Source organism: Hippocampus bargibanti, linkage group LG12 (genome assembly GCF_051943395.1).
Source record: "Hippocampus bargibanti isolate YZ-2025 linkage group LG12, ASM5194339v1, whole genome shotgun sequence".
In the NCBI taxonomy this organism is placed as follows: Eukaryota; Metazoa; Chordata; class Actinopteri; order Syngnathiformes; family Syngnathidae; genus Hippocampus; species Hippocampus bargibanti.
In genome coordinates, this window is record NC_142745.1 from 198031 (window position 1) to 218731 (window position 20701).

A 20701-nucleotide genomic window follows, 5' to 3' on the forward strand; every position below is an offset into this window, starting at 1 on the left:
CTTTTCATGCTAAGTAGCAAACTGGAAATGTTTCATTGCAGAAAAATGAAGCAATTATTATATTTGTATGAATTCTGCTGATGAAATGATGTACAAGTCAAGTGTTTGTTGAAATAAAAGTTAACATTTCTTTGACCAAAAAAAAAAAAAAAACGATGCAAATATCAGATCAGAATGATTAACGTAGGAAAATACCACAACACTGACTTTATGAAGGCATGACTCTGACTCCTACTATCACAGCTACAAGAAACTCACTGTATGTGGCAGTACTGCATGAGCATACTGTTACAACTACTGCTGCATGAAGCAGTGAAAAATGACTACTTTTTAAAACTACGCTAGCAAACTATGACAACGACACTATAACAATAACGGCAGAATGACTGCTATACCCTAAGCTTAGGACGATACTATAGTAAGAACCCCAACTCCAAAACTGCAGTTCTTCCTGCTTTTCTTCTACGACTAAACACCGCCGCTATTTTTTACCACATAATAAATGTGCCTTTCGAAATTAGACAATAGAAAACTTAAGTGCGTCTAAGGTGTCTAGAAAGAGAATACTTATGCAAAAATCTTCCCCTTAGCCTTTTTCTTCTTTTTCTCACTGTCGCTGACAGCGATCCAGCCAGCGTCGCGCATCCTTTTAATGCTTGCTAACTTTAGGGAGGTTCCTGGTGACTTAACAGCAGTGGGACTCTGGAGAAGATTAAAAAAAAACATACAGCAATTTGGTTACTCAAATAATTGTTTTTTCTTCTTCGTTGACATGATACATTACCTTTTTGGATCGGTTGAATTGAGAGAGGGGGAGGGAGAAGTGTGGTGCTCGCTTGTTTGTCAAGGTCTGTCAAAATGAAAAGGAGAAAATAACACGACCTTTAATCTACTGATGTGATTGGATTATAGAAAAATCCTCACCAAAACATTATTTGGATCCGAGCTGTCAGACTTGGGTTCCAGTTCCAAGGCTCTCTTCCCCCAGCTCCCTGGTTTGTCGGCACTAGGGGGCGTCCTTATTCGATAGGTCTGCAAATCAGTTGCAATTCATCAGCATGCTGAAGAGTCAGAACCTTTTATAATGTCCAAACGATCAATCAATGACTTTGATTTTTTCTGCTCTGCCAGCCCGCTTTGTCGCATTGACCACGGAAGCAAAGTCCAGATGTTCCTGAATAAATCGAGAGTTGATTCAATGGCAAGGCAAGTCTTGAGAAATGATCCCCATTCACGAGGGAGCAAAGATGCTTCTACCTTGATCTTTGGGGTTCTTTCACCTGGCAACCTCGTGGATCCAAAGTCAGATTCCTTACAGACACACAGCAAACTACATGTTGGATGCTTAGTTATAGTTCCCGCAACAACAAATGAGTGATATTTTAATGGTGACCAGGATGTATTAATACACAAGTAGACAAACGACCAGTTTAGATTTCTTCATGACTGCAGAATATACAGAGCTTCTTTACAGACCTCGCCAAAGTCAAAGACGCTCATCTTTGAAGACTGGCTTCTTGGGGTTTCTGTAGGTCTCCTTTTATGGTTGGTGTTGAGGGGATTTATCTAGAAATATTTACAGATATAGTTAGTAGGTATGTACGTAGATGAGGTCGTGGGAGTCCCTGTATTTTTGCCGTGTATGTATACCGTGTTGCTCTTGTCTTGGGAAAGCCGAGATAATTTCAGCAAAGACAATTCTTTCTTCAGATCGCTTAACTCCTTTTCAAAGTTATCCTGAAGAGCATAAACATAACAGCTTCGTCAATTGCATCGTTTAAAAAAGAAAAAGAAAAAGAAATGAATAACACAACACCTTTTCTGTTATCAGCTGCTTCTTCAGTTGACAGTTTTCCGTCTTAAACTTTGAGATGTCAATCTCCTATTTCAGATATAAACATTTTTTGGGTTAGTTTTGTGATGTGACTGAAGTAGCTTGAGTCTCCCGTACCAGAGCCACCCGGCAGCTAACGGCTTCGGTCTCACACTTCCTCATCTCGTCCAGTTCCGCATCCTTTTCTTTGACCATGCGGTCGTATTGGTTCTAGGAAGGACAAAATGGAGGACGATGTTGGAACTGGCAGTAACAGTGCATGGGAGTCACGTGCGTGCGTGAGTGAGTGAGTGAGTGAGTGAAAGGGTACTTTGTGTTTTTCCATCAGTGCGACAATATCAGCCGTCTTGTGCTGACACTTGTGTTCTGCGTCCTCTTTGCTCTTGATAGCTTCGACTGCGGTTAATTGCAAGTCTTTTATCTATGGGCAAAGCATGCTATTCAATTACTTTGAAATATCTAGAGAACGGGTCCGTCCGTCCGTCCGTCGGCCCAAAAAACGTCGTTCATGATAAAAAGAACCTTGTTGTCAAGATCTTCTGCAAATGAAGATTTATCGTGAAGCTCTTCAACCAGCTTTTGATACTTTTCTTCAAGCTGTCTTGTCTGCTCGTTTGATTCATCATTCAGACTGGTCATCTAACAGAAGACGGCTCGCATTAAACATGTTTTTAAAACAGTTATACTCGACAAGAGTATCCTAAGAATACCTTCTTTTCAAGTTGATTGTATTTCACAAGCTCTTTTGCCATTTGTGACTTCAGCTTTTTAATCTGAAACAGACAAGTGAGAAGTTGAGCTGTGTAGATGAACGCGCTTGTATGTCTTACAAACCTCTTTCTCATATTCCCCTGCTTTACGATGAGCTCCAATTTTCTTCATGAGGTAAGTACACTAAAAACAAACACACACAAAATAAATGTCATACCAGTGTCATCAAAGTAAAAAAAAAAAAAAGGACCATATTTTCCAGTGTATAAGGGGCACCCAAAAGCCCTCCCTTTCTTCAAAAGATGTCCCTGCAACGTTTGAAAATACACCATTCATTGGGATGCGACTTATAGTCCGGTGCGCCTTATACACGCGAAAATATGGTAATAATCGCACATTTTTTACGTCTACTCACCTTTACCTCGGCGACTTTGATCTGTCCTTCTGTTTGTACAATCTTCTGCTGCAAATGCTCACACTACATGAGAGAGAATTGTGATAATCACAAAAGAAACGAGCCTTGGAGCATTTGTTTGAAATTGCTTACATTGTCTTCCATTTTCCTCTGCAACATCTCAATTTCTTCACATTGATTTTTGGTTAAGTTCTGAAAAGTGCACACTTCCGCTCTATAAGGGAACAAAAAAATGTACATACACTTAATCAACCCAATAACAATCTGCTTTTTCATCCACGATGTGCAGAATTCAAATGTAGCGTCTGGCCTTCATGATCCCATGGCTCAGATCACGGATGGATGGAAGTTGAATTGAATTCAATGCAATTCAGATAAAGTCACTCTGATCACACATGATATGAAAAAAAAGTCTGAAATCTTTGGAGAGCCATTCTAGAAGCGGATAATCTGGGAACTGAAATGAAGCTCTACCAACATAGTATCAAGATTTACTGTAACAAGAAATGTGAATTGGACGTCTTGCGACATCTAGCGGCTATCTTGAAAACTATATTAAGAAATGTAATACGTATTCTGCCTCCTGCCCTTTCCTCCACAGACCGCTTTGAAAAATCCGCAGCTTTGAAATAAATACTATTTTTTACTAAACATACCATTTTCGAAACGTACTCATATTTCTTGACTTTTCAGTGTTTTTATTTGGGTGCTGACAAAAAAAAAGTGCAGAATATTTCGTGCATCCAAGCCTCCTTAAAGTATGATAGTACGGTATAGTATAGCGGTTTGCGCACAAACACATTTTCTGACTCTCAAATCTGTTTGATTGTACTCTCACAAACCCAAGTAAAACAAATCTAATTAATCTGTAAAATACAAACTGACCTTAAACGTTGGTTTTCCTCTCCCAGTTTGTGAATTTCCTTTTCGAGGTTCACGGCCTTCTCCTCCCTCCCCTGCCAGTCAAATTTACAGATTCGCAAATTACATTTTTTAAGCAAAAACCTTTTTTTTTGGACTACAATTTGTCGGTTTAGCAAATTTAAAGATGAGGCAAAAGTCAAACCTTCATGGTTGTCTTGATGGCATTCATATCAGCAGACGTGCCCTCAAACTTCTGCTCAAGACCCTTCTTCTCATCATGAAGATGGTTAAAGTTAGACAGCAGCTCTTCATACTTAGTTCTGGGAAATGAAAGACACTGTTTAAGCGCAATATTCTATACGTAGCAGGAGGCTGTAAATGATGGATTGACTCACTGATGCTGCGTGAGATCTGTTTTGAGTTGTACTATCTCAAAGCTGCACTGCTCTGTTTTCTTCATTTCATTGAACACCTTTTCCTCCAGCTCGTGTATTTTGCTCTGGGAAACATCGTGAGTAGTGCGCTCGTTACCATGTGTCTGCTCCCATACGATGACCACAGTTGATGTAAAAACCTCAGAATCGCTCTGCTTCTCCAAGAAAATGTCTTCTGCTTTTTCACCAGCTTTCTTCAGCTTGTCATTGTCTGCGCGTATACTCTCTACCTCGCACTGGTTTAAGGGGGGAAAAAGTTGTCTGATCAATGCAGGGTTCTTAAAATATGCCTCCATTTTGAAATGACTGTTGTGCATCACCGTGACTCGCTGGGCTTCGAGGGTTTTTGCCAAAAGCTCGTCTTTCAGATGATTCACTCTGAGCTCAAGGACATCAGCTTTTTGCTTCACAATCCCCATTGAGCTCAAGCTTTTTTCCTGAGAGCACAAATAACACGGAACCGGTGCTTTTGAGTTGAAATATAGCATGGTACACACTAAAACAAGTCCAACTCACCAATTCACTCTGAAGGATGGTGATTTGCTCTTCGTTTCTTGCCTTCTGTTCTTCAAGTTGGCCTGTCAGAGTAAAAAATAGTTGCATTAACTAACTCTTTTTTTATCAATATCAATTGAGCACCAAATGTGTTGGGATTTCTTTCACTTGCACTCACCCACAACTTGAAAATTCCTTTCAAGTTCTTCATTTTTCTCTGTTAGTTTTTCCTCACAAGCCCGAGACCTTAAAAGAGTAATTCCAGGAGCAAAAAAGAGCAGAGTAATCAGCACTCAGGCTTCCGTGCTGTTCATTCTCAAGAGGATGTACCTTTGTTTCTCAAAGTCTAATGAATTCCGCAGCTCCACAAGGTTTTTCTGAACCTGCTCAAGCGCCTCGGCGAGTTCATTTTTAACTCGGCAGAGCTCCTTCAAGCTGAAATCTTTGTTTCTGAGGATCCGTTCGTGTTCTTCTTTGCTTTGTCTCAACACAACACCCATGGCCTCCGAGCTTGTCTTTGAGGGAGGAAACATTTTTCAGTGAAAGCAGACGACCCACAACGATACGAGGGGCGGGGCGACACAGGATGCAGAGCAATCAGACATGGACAGATCAGTCACAGAAATCACCTGGCTTTCTAGACATCGCTGCTCTGTTGAGTGTAGTTTTTCAAGAAGGGACTCTTTCTCCAGTTTTGAAGCTCTCAACTCGTCACATTGTTGAGCTGCAAGGTTTTTTTTCACAATGTTGAAAGTGCTGATGGTTTCACCATGTACCATTTCAGAAAAGCAAGTTGAAGTTGCATCATGCATCGGGGTTGTTTTACTTTAGTTCAAACTAGAACCATGGACAAGTTGAAAGAACCACGAACCCAATTAGCAGGCAGTGTATCTCATTTTGTTATATCGAAAAACCTGATGTTTGAACAGGGGTGTGTAGACTTTTTATATCTGCTGTAAAGCCTACTGCACATGTGAAATTAATTGATTTGCATGTGCTCTTTCTGTAATGCAGTAAATCAAGCCCTTATGTAATTCACTTAATAAGTTGGCAGACACTCCGAAGAAACACGTTAATAAAGTCAACAACCCATAATGAGCCCGCTTTAAGAAAATCATGAACTGAATGTCAACAGATGTAATCATGTGATTAACTTTTTGGCAGTGATCTTACTTATGGCCTCTTGGAGCAGTCTGCATTGATTTTGAGTATCATGAAGGTCGCTCTGGACTTTCTCTAGTTCACCTTCTTTCTCCTCAAGTTTAGCTCCCAGCGTCGCCATCTGTGGAGCCATCAAGTCTTTCAGTAATTTGTGTTCCAAAGGCAGAGTCATGAGACTGACTAGGGATGTTCACATGACACACATTTACATCGGCGCTGCCATATATCTTCAACCGGTGTTAATTTAGAGGAGCGTTCACACGTATAAAGCAGCGTATAAAGTGAACATGTGTGAACACCTCAACTGACCGTTTGGTCTTTTCGGGTGCATTCTTGCTGGTAGTTTTCTTTCAGTGCCTCAAGTTTTTGCAAATTCGCTTTAACTGTGAATGACAAGCCATGTATTTTTTTCAGTTTCGTCAACTTACCAATAAAAGAAAAGAAATGTGAAAGAACAAACCAGAATGCAACTCTTTCTGATTGGTTTCAGCTTGCCCGCGAAGGTGTTCAAATGCCACGATCAGTTTCTGGAAAGATGAATGAATTATTCATTGTCTAACTGTTTATTCCAAACGTTTGAACTGATATGATGCAATTGACCTGAAAACGTTCATTGTTTTCCATTAGAAGGTGATGTGTCTCATCTCGCTCGGATTCAACTGCACAACGTAGAAATGCGTGTCAATCGTCGGCACGGTGATCAAGCCGAAGGTTTTGCGACACAGCTGAACGCAACTCACAGAATTGCATTTTGTCTGCCGACCGCTCAAAAGTTTCTTTCAGCAAATTACACAAGTTGCGGGTTGCATTGTGTCTGAATCAAAACATTGATTATTCAAGAGCAGGACTAAATGTAGAAACTGCCGAGTACAAAACACAACAAAAAAGCATACTTGATCCGCCAATCCTCATTTTCACTCATTTGCTCCTCAAGCTTGATGCTGAGACTTTCATTTTGAAACTGTTCAAGCGTAAGCACACAGACAATATGAAATGACAAAAATATATGCACATGATTTGCCTCAAAAGGCACACACCTGCAACTCTTGAATGGCCTTGCGCTGAGTCTCAATTGTTCTTTTGTTCTCCTGAAGTTTCCTCTCGCTTTGCGCAGTGTCGGAGTCCACTTTGACTTTCCAGCATTTGATTTTCTCCACCTCGTCAAACATTTTCGAACAAAGCTCTCCAGGAGTACAGTCGCTCTGAGGAACATTTGAGCCAGATTATTTACCCTCCGATGTGAATCGTTGTTTTTGAATTTTCTTTTCACAGCAGGAAAAGTTGCATAAAAGACATTACATTACCTCCACTCTCTCTGTTGGGGCCACTGTCATCTTGAGGCAATCTTATAAGGACGCAAATAACATTCAACCTTTTAACTTGACGCAGTACATCCTTATCTTTTAGATGTGTGTTCCGCAGCAGACGTTACCTTGTGTGATTGGTTTAGTTGGCGCGACAGCACTTTTATTTTGGGCTGGAGTGTTTTGGTCTTTCACAAAATATTTACTAGGACCCTAAACAAAAGCAGTAGGCCAATATATGTTCAGTGGAAATAGACGCTAAGATTTTTTTTACCCAAAAAAGGCACCAAAATAAATTATAATCATCAACCATTCCAAATATTTTTTGTCACCGGCATGTTTTATAAGATATTAAAATTCAATTGAAATGAAGGCAATCTTTTTGAGAAGGAAAATAAAAATAAACACCTGAGATAATGTGGTTGCACAAACGTTTCTTTACATTTTTTTATGTCACAAAAACTCACAAAAAAAGGTGTGAAGATTTTTTTTATCCACCATAGATGGATGTTGATTGGTTATTTTCTCAATACGCCACAGGTGCATGGTGAACATCGCTCTCACACACTATACGGTATACCAAAGGTAGAAATAACACTACTTCAGTAAATAAAGACTATAAAGTCAAAGTATTGATTCAACTCCTTAAATAAAATTTAAAAAAGCATAGACTGGGGTTCTATTTTGATAATTTGTACAATGATAAAAACAAAACGTGGTCTAATACCTTTGCCAACATAGTGAAGTCATGACTGAAGCTTGCTAAACTGGCCACTTGAAAAAAACACGCCTCACTTGTACAGGTACGTATGTGTTTTTCGATTAGACGCATGCCAGAAGTTGTTGATTTGTCAGTGGACGGGATACAGCACATTCGCCATTGGATTGGATGTACCTTTATTCGTCCCACAGTGGAGAAATTTACATTTCACAGGGGCAAAATTATGAAAGAAGTAGAACATGAACCATTAATCATCTTTGCAGCTGACGATGTTAACGGCTTGGTAATATCTTGCTTCTTCAATGATGTTGCCATTGTCGTTGCTCATTGGTTCAGGTTCCTTTATTTTTAAATTTCCCATGCTTTATAAATCCTAAATACGTACCTCAAACCACCAAACACTCAACAGTGATTGAGATTCATGCCTTTTTGCCCATTGTTGACAAAACTGGATAATCAAATTTGGACAAACTAATTTGTAAAGTTAGCCCAAATGTTGTAAGAGAGAAAAAACGCATAGTAGGTATATAATAAGTAAATTAGCAGATATATAACAATGTAGTTAGGTATAAATACTTAATACTGACCAGCTCAGCTCTGTTCTCGACATTTTCTTGTGGTTTAACCGCATACACTTGGCTGTTATTATTCACCCTCGGTGGCACCAAAAGTTTGAAGTTGAAGCGTCCGTCTTTGGACATCTAGTCATCAAGTTTGAAAGAGGGCCACGAAAGGAATACTCATCAGGTGTACTTCTTCAAATAATGATTATTTTTGTAGCGTAAATGTAACGAGAGCTCACCTTTAGATATGACGAAAACGTCGACAGTAAATGTGTTGAGTTCGTTCAAGATGAAGTAGCCGATGCTGTTGGCGACAATACATGTACGTAGTTGTTAAAAACGAGCGAAATGTTGAGCTCCTGAATATCCAGAGTCGTACCTGTCCGTGACGACTTGCCAAATCAAATAATTTTCGATAACAACAACAAGCGAAAGCGACCGGATACGTTTTTAAACTCGTTTCTTACCTAGAAATTCATCAACGTTACGGAACGGCTTGTGTGGCAGGTCAGTTAATTTGACAAAATGGCGCCGGCATATTAACGTCTAATTAAAAACAAATCACGAACACACTTGCCGTTATGCTTACGATATTTCCAATTTCAACACGGTGTATTGTTAACGCATACATTTGAAATCGGCGTCACGATTCCAATCGTGATTAATAAACCAAATCAAATGTAATTAAGCATTAAACCCGTGGTCTGATAATTCAACACACTGACACACGTTAAACCCATTATTCAATTATATAAATTGATTAAAACTTTTGTAATGTGTCTTTGAGTATGATGAAAAGCGCTTTCAAATAAAATGTATTATTATTAATTAATTAATACATCCAAACCAATTTGAGGGAAACATTTTAATTTCATGCAACAAATGACATTATCATACATTACGACTGTAATGTATGATAATGTAAATGCCCCGTGGGCCAGATTGAGGTAGAGTATGGCCCATGTGCTGGAAAACACACTTGATTCAGTATTTACATTGTACATATCCATTTGGCATCTGTCCATCTAGCTTCGACAAGTCCAGAATCATGAGCAAGAAATGAATCCACGAGACAATCATTGTAGGTCTTTTCTATTTATTTGTGTGAAGCAAAAATAAACAATTTGGAAGTTGCAGACTTCCTTTGTAATCGTGAATGCAATATATGAGTACAGCAACTCTGTCAGTCAGACATTTAGTATGCATTCCTGTTCACACGAAGATGCAAACCATGCAATCATTCCACAAAATTTTCCGTCAAGAAAAAAAAGAGTAACATTTTGTTTTCAACATAGTGACACAAGTAGAATAACATTCGGCATTTATGACTACATTTAATCATAAAAATAGGAGAAAACATCATACAGTGTAATGTAATGGTTATTGCAAGCTGACACAATAAGAGACCTTATTTCGAATGTTTTCATATAGTAGCATATAAATATTTTCCAATGATGTGCTTGTGATAGTACAATATAAATGTTTTTTGTTGGGTGGTCCAAACTAAAGTGTTTGCTCACTCGACATTTGTCTTGAATGAGGCAGGAAGCTTTCAGATTTATCTCTATGACTTGAACCCAAGTGACATAAAATGATTCCACTTAGACAGCATCTGTGTTCCTGGCCTCAACCACCTTGCCCGTATTGTCTCTGTAGGATTTATGATCTACTCTGGTCATTCGCTCTTCTTCTTTCTTCTCTTTCCTCAGAAGCCGATAGTTGAGACCCATACCCATGAAGAGAAAGAAACTAGAGACGATGAGGAGGATCCCGCAGCCCTGGTACGTGTATTTGTAGTCGTGATAGATATCCTTGAACTTCCCTGCGAGGAGGAAAATAAAGTTATGATTTCATTAGTATAGTCAACACCAGAGTATGATTTGATACCTTCACAGTCAAACGCCGGCAAAGTGGACGTGATTTGGAGTCCTAACAAGTCTCATGATATCTAGTTGTATTAAGTTGTTTCGAAGATTCAGGAAAAAAAATGTCATGACATCTGTCGAAACAGAGTCTGTTGTGGGTTTTCTCTGGCTACTTTAGTTTCATCTCACATTTCCAAAAAAAAATGAATGGCAGGTCACTAAATGTTCCCTTTGTGTGGGTGTGAAAGTCTGGAATGCAACTCGAGTGATCAACAAGAGTTCACCTGCGTTTTGTTATTAATGAATTTGCTCTCGATGAATGAATCGTCGATTTGCTTCTACTTTTACTTGTGTCCTACGTATGCCAGAAGTGATGGTGTTCGACTGTGAAGGCTCCACTGAAATGCTTGCGATTGAGTGGGTTACCTAGCAAAGGCGGTCCCAGCAACACGGGGCCACATTCGATGATAGTGACCAGGCCAACGGCACTGGAGAAGCGCTGCGCTCCCACCAGGTCCATCAGCGTCTCGAACAATACGGAGCTCAGCCATCCGAAAGCAAAGCCAAAGAACATGGCGTAAATCACAAAGCCTTTGTAGTCAACCGACATGGGAGCAAAGACGTGACACACGCCGTTGTACAGCACGGAAGCCGCAAAAAAATATTGGATCCTCGGCCGAACCCATTTGCTGTTGGCCACAATGCCCATGGAGGGCCGGGCCACCATGTCCACAAACGCCAGGACGGACAGCAGGAAAGCGGCTCTCTCTTTCGGGATGTCTTTGCTCTTTGCGAAATTGCTCAGGAATACTAACGGTGCGAAGAGGCCAAAGAACATGACGATATTGCCCGAAATGTAAAGCAAGAAGCCACGATGCTTGAACAAAGACAGGTCGATGAAGCTGTTCATGATTTGCGAACAGCTCCGTCTCTCCGTCGTGCTCTCCGCCGGCTTGGGCTTGGGTCCGATGGGTCGCATAAGAGAACCGGCGACGCAGCAGTTGAGCAGCAGGCCGCCCAGGATGAGGAAGCTTCCTCTCCAGCCAAAGCGGTCGTAGAACCATGTGTTGAGAGGCGCCAACGTGGAAAGGAAGACTGGACTACCGGCCATGGCAATGCCGTTGGCAATGGGACGCCTCATGTAGAAGTATTTCCCGATCATAGTCAGGGCGGGGTTGAGATTGAAGGACAATCCCAAACCTAAAGCACAATCACAATTACGGAACTTTTGGATGGTATCAAACTGGAATTCTGGAGGGTCCGGCCAAGCACGAAAGGTGAAATTTAAGAAACAACGTTCATCTTTTGCAGTCTATTTTAGGCATTTTGTCAAATATGTCATCACACTGCGTGATTAATTTACCGTACACAATCTCCGTTCACTTTCTCCTGCCATTTCTTCGAAGCTAGGTTGGGCAAAGGTCTGCCATTTTCTAAATCATCGTGAATGAAGCTCTGCCCTTTGCGATTTTTTTTTAAACAATCTGGGTTCTACTACCACACATTCGCTCATGTCATTTAGGCATGATATGATATGAGTGGATCATTTACACCAGAAAGGGCCATTCCTTCAAAATGGGCTAGGACGAGAGAGAAATCACTTTCAATTGAGGAAAACTGTCTGCTTTGCAGCATTTGGACAACCGATAATTGTAGTTTCACAGTCACAGGCATATGTGTACATTAGAGGTGTCAGACTCATTTTTTTCCCCCCCACGGGCCACATTGTTGTTACGGTTTCCTCTCAAGCGGCCCTTATGAATCTCAATCACGGACTGATGTTAATAGTATGTTTCCATGAATTCTTCTCAAATAATTCCAAATTCATTACTTTCCCCTGTTGCGCTGCTTCCAGACGTGTTTTCGTGTTTCAGCATTTAACCAATCACATTTCAGAAATCTACCTAACCAATCAGATTTCGAGTTGGCAACCAAAAGGTGGACCAACGTAACGTCATAGTTTTTGCAAACTGTGATTATGGACATCTTTCTTAATGGATATCATTAAGAAAGGTGGCTCAGTTTTTTTCTGGCTAATGGTACCGTCGAGTGGACTTAAATCACGTAAATCACACCACCCTTTTTTTTCCAGTCTGGGTTGATTTAGGCGTAACACTACTGAAGAAATCCACTGCGAGCACACATAGAGCGCACAGCAAATGAATGAATGGTGAGTCTAGTTTTGCTTCGTTTGCTGAATGCGGCTGTGCCCGTGACCATTTTGTGTTTGGGAGCCTTTTACTGAGCATCTTCATCTTGATTGAGTTCATAGAGTTGCTTGTTCTGTAGCCGCAAGGGGACACGAGCCAGTGTCTTCTTGTGCCGGTCCCAAGCCCGGATAAATAAAGAGGGTTGCGTCAGGAAGGGCATCCGACGTCAAAGCTTGGCCAAAACAAACATGCCAATCAAACCTCTGAAGATGGAGGACACTGATTGGCTGTGGGAAAAGTCCAAAGGAAAAGAAGAAAGAAGAAGTTTTGTCCAAAATAATGACTGTGACTGTGCTTTACACGGGACAATTTGACATTTTGCTTAGGACTTTAGCAAGCATGATGGAATTGCAAAAGTTTGATTTGCTTTCATGGGAGCAATAAAATGATGTGGGGGCCAGATTTGTCCCCAGGGCCTTGCCTTTGACACCGGCGGAGTACATATTTGCTGATTAAAAAAGATACCGGAATAACGTCAAGTATCCTACCTCCTACGACACCAATGCAAAAATACAATGCTTGGACAGAGTTGCAGAAAGAGGCGGCGACAAGGCCCAATCCGGAAAGACATCCTCCCAGCATCATGACAGGACGACTTCCATATTTATTCACCAGCATGCTGCTGATCGGACCTGGGAAGATAGAAACAAGCACACGCACCATGGCCTGTATACGGTATCTTGCTTCTGATTGGATGAGACTGCAATTCTATTTTTTGCCCACAAGAGAGCCGCAGCGCCACATCCGAGGCCAGTCAAACCCCCAACAACTCGTGCATCATTTTTGTCAGCGGTGCACCGCAGCGGATGCCTTTTCATTCCATTAATAAGAGGATTCGTCAGAAAGAAAAGAAAAAAACCCAGAGCTGTAATGAAATAATCATTTATACGATTTGGAGATGGATAACACATTGACAGATGTCATTTGTTGGTGCAATCTCCTTAAACGGACTTCATTTGAAAAAAGATTGGAAGTTTGGGTTTTTCTTTTGTCAGCATGCGGATGGAGGTTGTGGACTTATCACGTTTGTGCTACAATATCAGCGCGTCTTTAATGCGGGGCTCTTAGAATGATACCGAGCCACAAGTATTCGGTTCCGCAGCCATGTGAGGATTCTGTAAAGCAGTGGTGAAAAATCTTCCGCCCGTAGCACAAAATATGGTCCATGAGCACATTTCCTTCGACTTTCCGTACAATGCGTGAAATTGGTCCATATATGGGTTTTTGTTGGAGGCTTTGAGTGTCTATTAGGTAGGGCCCACGGGGAAGATGGCCTTCTTGCCCGGTGCATGGAAATGGAAACTGACAGTTTTTGTTTAGAGGTTGTCCAAACTCATTTGGCGGTGCCACGCGAGACAAAGGCTCTTGAAATTGTAATGCAGGCCGTCCCCGAGCTATCAATGAGTTCTTTCCTGGAAGGGCCGCGGGGAGAGCTGCCCGGGATAAAAACCGCTGCGGAATATGATGAAGGTAATGGATCCAAAATGGAGGGAGTCGAGAGGTGTGCAACAGTCGCTTAATGAACTCGTCCCGCTGACGTGCAGCCAGTGCTAAGCAGGCAAAAGCTTCAGCGCCGCAGTCGCCCGCAAACGCCTCTCTCTCCCTGCTAACTTTCAATTTCTAACGTGCCACTTGCTGTCATCTGTGTATATTTACATTGAAATGTAAATTCAGTGATACATTGGCTTACACACTTAATAGGTTCCCAGAAAGTGTGTGTGTAAGGCCAAAAGTGTGTCTTCCAAACATTAATTTTCCATAAGAAACCATTAAAATGAGAATAATCCGTTCCAGGGTCCCCATAAAACATCATTTTCCACTAAATAAGCCTAGAAACGACACACAATATACCTTATTTTATGTATAATAAATGTGCTATGGTATTGTAATTAAAGAAATAAACTGTAAAGTCGTTTTCTTGACCTTTGTGATGGTCGTTGCTGGCTTGATGGAATGGATAGCTTTTTGCAAAAAGGAGCTCTGGGTTGAACATCTTGGAAGTTGTGACCACAACTTTTCAGATATCACAAAAAGGGTCACTTTCATCCCTTTTAGCCATTTGTCGAGCATCGGAACAACGAGAAGTGGAACACTTTTCGATGTGGAGCAGATAGCAGCAAGGGCGGCTGCCATCTTTCTGCTCCCCTCCGAGGAATATCGTGCAGAGTCGACAAAAGCTGCTCCATCATCACCTGCCCTGCGTCTTTTCATTCATCTCATCAAACATCTAAGCAAACGCATTGAGGATGCGTAGCAATCCATCAAGCCTATCCCAAATTTCACCCAACGCTCATGTTTTGTCAACTGCAAAGACAATTGAGAGTCTTCAAATGAGTTTGAGCAATTTGAAGCGGTAGGGGGTCGGTCCAATAGAACTTCAGAGAGTTAGAACGTGGAAAATAATGTGAAAAAATCCCAGACACTTGTTAAACAAATGATGGGCACACAAACGAGTTATTCCGCCGCCGTTGCTGCAAATGAAATATTGCCCAAGTGTTTGGTTTGATTCCTTGGGTTGTGTTTCAAGATGAGTGATTCTGATGGGGGACACTTCATCGAACATGACAGTTTGACACAAATGGTGCGCTTTGTGAACATGTAGTTACCTCCTCCGTACGTGACCGCGAGCATGATGGAAGAGATCCAGGAGACCTGGCTGCTGGAGACGTTGAAGATGGTTTCAATTTCCTTGAAGAAGACGGTGATGGACTTGGGGAAGGCATAAGAGAAGCCAATGGAGATGAAGGCCCCGATCACCACCATCCATCCCCAGCCGCCCTCCGGGGGGGTGTAGCCCACGGGACCTCCCACGGCCGGCGCCATTTTCAAGAGCAAACGTTGCTTTCTGTTTCTCGATGTGATGTGCCGCAAACAGGAGGACCTTTGCAGAAAAGAACCATTTTATTCATTGGGATTTTCTCTTCTTTACATGGACGTCAACACAAATGAATTTTGATCCATCTCGGGTTTTGCTGCCAGCCGCTGTCGACAAAAGTGACATCACAGTTGCTCAAGGTTCCAGTCCCCGGCAATCATGGTTTAACCGTTTTCGGATTTTGGTCATGTGGCATTTGCAAGCCGAGCTGCGATTGGTCATATTGGACAACTGTGATGTCATTTTCAATTTTCAGTGGCGAGTGGCAAAAATGGCTGCCTTCTCGGCTCAATAAAAATGGATGGCTTCATTCACATTTCCTAAAATTAATATTGCTCAGAATACCGTGTTCATTCTAGTGGGGGCGTAAAGAACCCCATGTAATTGTCAAGAAACGTCTTGAGTCCATGTCCCTTTTAACTGCCATTCACGTATTTATTCGGGAATTTGTTCAATATTGCTTCAACCAATATGTACCGTATGTTTTGCATTGTATTTTGGACAAGCTCTGAAAACTCTAGAGCCATATCATTTAGGAATTCATTCTTTTTTTCTAATAAAAGAAGAGAGTCTGAGGTTTCTTCTTACGCTGCATTAAATGTGTGCTTTGAATTAAATACCCTAACTAACGAGAATGACCATGATACCGTTTAACCCTCTTTTTTTAGCTGGACTGAAATTATGCTACGTTGAGGGCTGATCACCAAACGATGACTAAAGTACACCTCTGAACCGAGCACTGAATATTTTTGCTCGGCGGACAAACACGGTGTGAGATTGAAGATGCTGTTCAGGGAGCTAGCGTGGCTCCGCATGCGCTCCCACCCACTGATCTCCAGCAGACTCGCTTCAGTCGTGATGAATCTGAGTCCACGTGCAGAGTCTAACACCTTATTGTGTTGTTTACGCAGAAGAGGAGAAAACATCCGGCATGAAGAAGTCACACAGCTGCCTGCGTAGCCCCCCCTAGCTCGATCAAATGCCACTTTATCTTGAGTCGCTTTCTACTTGATTTGCTTGACAAATTGTCTTATAAAAGAGCGGTCGTACAAACTTATTGGATCGGCCACGTCTGCATAGTGAGAAATAAATATTTAATGCCTTGAAGAACTTTTGTTATTGAGTTGGGATTTTGGCTGCTGCTATGCAGCTGTAAATGTTACTCCTGCACTTAACTCGTGAGCAAATGAGGGAGAAACGGACAACGTGTTGTTATTTACGCCATTCACACGCACCGCCCGTGTCACCTGCTTTACCCAAATGCTTCTTACTTCCACATTCAGCCATTCATTTTTGAATTTGAGAGAATCCATTGCTTCTTCTGGCAAAATGTCTTTTTTTATTTCACAAGAAGGAAATACAGACAGTGATACCTCAGCTTGCGGATTTGGTTCCCAGAAAGTGTGCGCAAGGCGAAAACATTGTCTGCCAATCATTTATTTCCCATAAGAAACCATTTAAAATGAGAATAACCCGTTCCCAGGTCCTCATAAAACATAATTTTCTACAAAATAAGCCTTAAAACGACACAGAATATACCTTATTTTATGTCTAATAAATGTGCTATTGGATTGTAATGAAAGAAATAAACTGCACTGTAAAATAAAGTCTTTTTAATTGACCTTTGTGATGGTCGTTGATGTAGAACCTGGAAGTTTGTCATCCTTTGACAACTACCATCACAAAGGTCAATAAAACGACTTTATTGTATAGTACATTTTTTTTATTTAATTACAATACAATAGCACATTCATTATACATAAATAAGGTATATTTTGTGGAGTTTTAAGGCTTATTGCGTAGAAAATTCTGATTTATGCAGACCTGGGAACGGATTATACTCATTTTAATGGTTTCTTATGGGAAATAAATGTTTGGCAGAGGAACTTTTTGCCTTGAACACACTTTCTGGGAACCAAATCAGTTCGTAAAGTGAGGTATCACTCACTGTACAGTATGTCACAACACAATGGCTGGGTGTTACTGACCAATGTTCTCGCTTCACTCTCGTCGTCTATGCAAATTTGTAGATTAAGGATCAGCATGAACGCAAGAACACCCACTTGAAAGATATTCGCTGTCCAAAAATAGTTGCTATGCGTCCATGTGGGAGCGAGTTGGGCGGGAACTGTGTTGTCTGTGCCGCCATTCAACGGCTGACTGCAGTTGATGAATGGTCAACACGGAGGGACGAGGCTCCGGAGAAAAGCGCAAAATCACACCGATCACGAAAAGAAAAAAGGCATTGGTGTCAAAGGATTGATTGCTAAGTTGTAAACTGAACTGGTGAAAATTAATGTCAATAAATGATCTGTGACAGGGAGAAACATTCATGCCCCGGAAACTTTAACGATCGAAAATAAAGAGCATTGGCTTGCTTTTGTGCCTCTTAACAAACAAACAGCAGCACAAGGCAAGCGGTGGTGGTGGGGGGCCTCTGCAGAGACTCAGTGGGTGTGCACATTACTGCCCAAAGTGGACACAACTTGCCACTTGCCCGCCACATGCAAATTTCAGCCAAGTGAATGTTGAGATAAGAGCAGTTTCTTTGGGCTAATATGAAAAGAATACAACAAATCCTCCACTGAAGCTAATATTGTCCATTTGGCATTCCTGACTAGCTTTGTACAGACACTAACTTGCCAAGAATTCCCTTTGAAAATCATCAAATGAACGTGTAGCTTTCTCATGGCTTGGAGCAATTTCATTCATTCTGCCCGCAGCACGGCTTTGGGGCTTCTTGCGGCTCCTGACTGGTTTTTGTTTGTTTTTTGTCTCATTGAAAATAAATGAATATTAAATATTTGCATCGGGAAATGAGATCGTCGCATCATACTTGGACGGACGTCGACGCCACTTTGAGAACGCCCACATTCACTGCCAGACAAGTGCTAAAAATGTGTCCACTCCAGTGCCAGGGTTGTTGTCATTTTCACTCCAATTCCACAAAATAAACATTCAATGCTGCATAAGAAACATTAGACTCTCTTATTTCATAAAAAAAAAAGAGTACATTCCTAAACGATATAGCTCTGGAGTTACATGACCTTGAAACGAGGGCAAAATTGGAGAAAATAAACATCCCCAATATTTGGGCGCATTTTTTGAGACAATCTGTAAAAAAAAGTCAAAGCTTTCTAGACTACTTAACAATGAGGAAGACGGTCCAAGTATGTTGACTTTTTTGTCAGAGCCATTTTTGACAAGAATTTTGGTTGCGCAGGTCGGAATTGGAGAAAATAACACACACTCAACATTTTGGCAGATTTTTTTTTTAGACAATACATCAAAAGTCAGACTTTTCTACAATACTTTTGAGTCCGTTAGATGGTCAAAGTAGGTTGACTTGGGAGCAATTTTTTTGCAAGGATTTTGGTTTCACAGGTCAGAATTGAAGAAAATAACACACTCTCAATATTTTGGCAGATTTTTTTGACACAAGAAGTACAAAAAGTCAGACATTTCTAGATTACTTTACAGTCAGTTGGATGGACACAAAACGAAACCAGAAAAAAAGTTAATTCCTAGGTTACGCGGGTCTGGAGTTATCTGATCTTGAAATGGGGGTGGCTGTACAAAAGTCCCTACCACGAAGCTGCCACCTCGCGGTAGGGGAAAAAAAGTTGCCAGAGGTCTGAGCAGCGCTTTATCGGCATCTCTCTGGCAAGAAAAACCAAAACCGGAAGAAATTGTGGAACGGCGCTCCACGTCATATTTTCAATTCCCCAATAAATTGGGCAACAGTAGTTAAAAGTGGGAAGTATCTTACCTCGCCGAGCAGGAGCTCTCAAAATCGGACCAGATAAGCTGAGCGGGACACGTCGCTGCAGATCGTGGAGGGCAGACTCCTCGCCGACCGAGCGAAAGCAATACAGCCGATATGCTTCACAGATGCTCCGAAAATCATCTGTCAGTTGACATCCAGTCTGAGCGCAATCTCAACTCGGTCTCAAACCGGATGGGTTTTTTCCTTCCCTAGATAACTAGACAACATTTGGAGTGCATTCAGCGCCCAGATGAAAGTTGGACACATTTGGTGCAAGGGACTTTGGTGGCTCAGCTCTTATTAGCCCCGCGGAGGCTTAGTAGCATGTCCTTACAATGCTTTCCCCACCCCTCCGTCATGCGCACAGGTCGCGCTCATTGACGACCGGGCCCGATGGCGTTTCTGACCGACGAGGATATCCAGTCGTGTCTGCACTCTAAGAGATAAGATGCTTTCCGACACAGCGACTTCCTCCATTGGCTGATTTATCCGCACCTGAATATTACAAGTCGGGCCCATCCAACAAGGGATATTGTCGATCCGTGTCATTTTGAACACTTTGCGGGTCAGCCCTCGGCCAGGCGTTTCCTTCCTAGCGAGAGAGTTTGTATCAAAGCTTGGGAATGTGAAACCTTATCGTCGTGAGGCATGTCTTTTCTTTGTTTGGAGGCTCAGTGTTGCCAACAGCTTTTTGGTCCTGGAAAATCACTTCAACACTTCTGAGCACATTCCGGGCACTAACCTCATACCTCAGAGAACTCGCTCTTAATCAGTGATACCTCCGCTCACGAACTTCATTGGTTCCCAGAAAGTGTGCTTAAGGTGAAAGGTTTGTCTGCCAAACATTTATTTCCCGTAAGAAACCATTAAAAATGAGAATAATCTGTTCCCAGGTCCCCATAAAAAACATCATTTTCAACTAAATAAGCCCTAAAACTACACAAAATATAGCTGATGTTATGTATAATAAACGTGCGATTGTATCGTAATGAAAGAAATGCCTCTTGATGATATCCGAGTGAAGTTGCTGTGCTTTCTGGGCGATAATACCCCCACTCGTAATGTCCAATGCTAGCTGCTTTTCATTCATCCAAATCAACAGAAGTTTTCAACCTCTTCTATTGCTGGAAACCGTTACTTAGACAACACAGAAAGACCCTTAGCTACACGTAGCAATGGTCGACTTAGCGTACTGGTACTGGGACGCTAAGTCACACAAACGCACACCTCGTTGGTGTTTTTCGATGATCTCCTTCTTTTGCTCGACCGTCATCTTCTTTCATTTTCCTCTTTGGCTTAACACTAGCCTGTGGTGGGGTCTTTTTCGCTCCCATAATAGCTTTTAGTCATACTAAGACTCTGGAAAGACTGGAATGAAGACTTTCACATCTGACTCATCACGTCTCAGGAGGCCTACTTGCTGGAATGTTTTACCCCTGTGACTCTGAATTTCCGACTTGTCATATCTTGTATGCTAGGATGT

At 41.6% G+C, this 20701-nt stretch overlaps 2 protein-coding genes across 2 annotated transcripts; both read right to left on the reverse strand.

The window, feature by feature from the left end:
• Window positions 1-16: 16 nt before the first annotated feature.
• On the reverse strand, window positions 17-9009 carry sycp1 (synaptonemal complex protein 1). The gene is made up of 36 exons (XM_089009672.1): window positions 8970-9009; window positions 8742-8806; window positions 8527-8640; window positions 7347-7431; window positions 7219-7259; window positions 6952-7116; window positions 6808-6875; window positions 6655-6728; window positions 6515-6573; window positions 6375-6441; window positions 6224-6297; window positions 5927-6035; window positions 5383-5477; window positions 5084-5268; window positions 4932-4999; window positions 4775-4836; window positions 4579-4695; window positions 4399-4494; window positions 4220-4323; window positions 4027-4144; window positions 3846-3916; window positions 3093-3174; window positions 2961-3023; window positions 2669-2728; window positions 2545-2607; window positions 2357-2473; window positions 2145-2255; window positions 1952-2044; window positions 1817-1882; window positions 1651-1737; window positions 1477-1566; window positions 1258-1311; window positions 1109-1174; window positions 925-1032; window positions 785-850; window positions 17-702 (listed from the first exon to the last, which is right to left on the reverse strand). The coding sequence occupies exons 3-36, from the start codon at window positions 8638-8640 to the stop codon at window positions 568-570; spliced, it is 3033 nt and encodes a 1010-aa protein (XP_088865798.1). The 5' UTR covers window positions 8742-8806; window positions 8970-9009; the 3' UTR covers window positions 17-567.
• A 578-nt stretch (window positions 9010-9587) lies between these two features.
• On the reverse strand, window positions 9588-19517 carry slc16a1a (solute carrier family 16 member 1a). Its single transcript, XM_089009675.1, has 5 exons — window positions 19222-19517; window positions 15184-15458; window positions 13066-13209; window positions 10794-11567; window positions 9588-10324 (listed from the first exon to the last, which is right to left on the reverse strand). The coding sequence occupies exons 2-5, from the start codon at window positions 15398-15400 to the stop codon at window positions 10104-10106; spliced, it is 1356 nt and encodes a 451-aa protein (XP_088865801.1). The 5' UTR covers window positions 15401-15458; window positions 19222-19517; the 3' UTR covers window positions 9588-10103.
• Between the last annotated feature and the right edge of the window lie 1184 nt (window positions 19518-20701).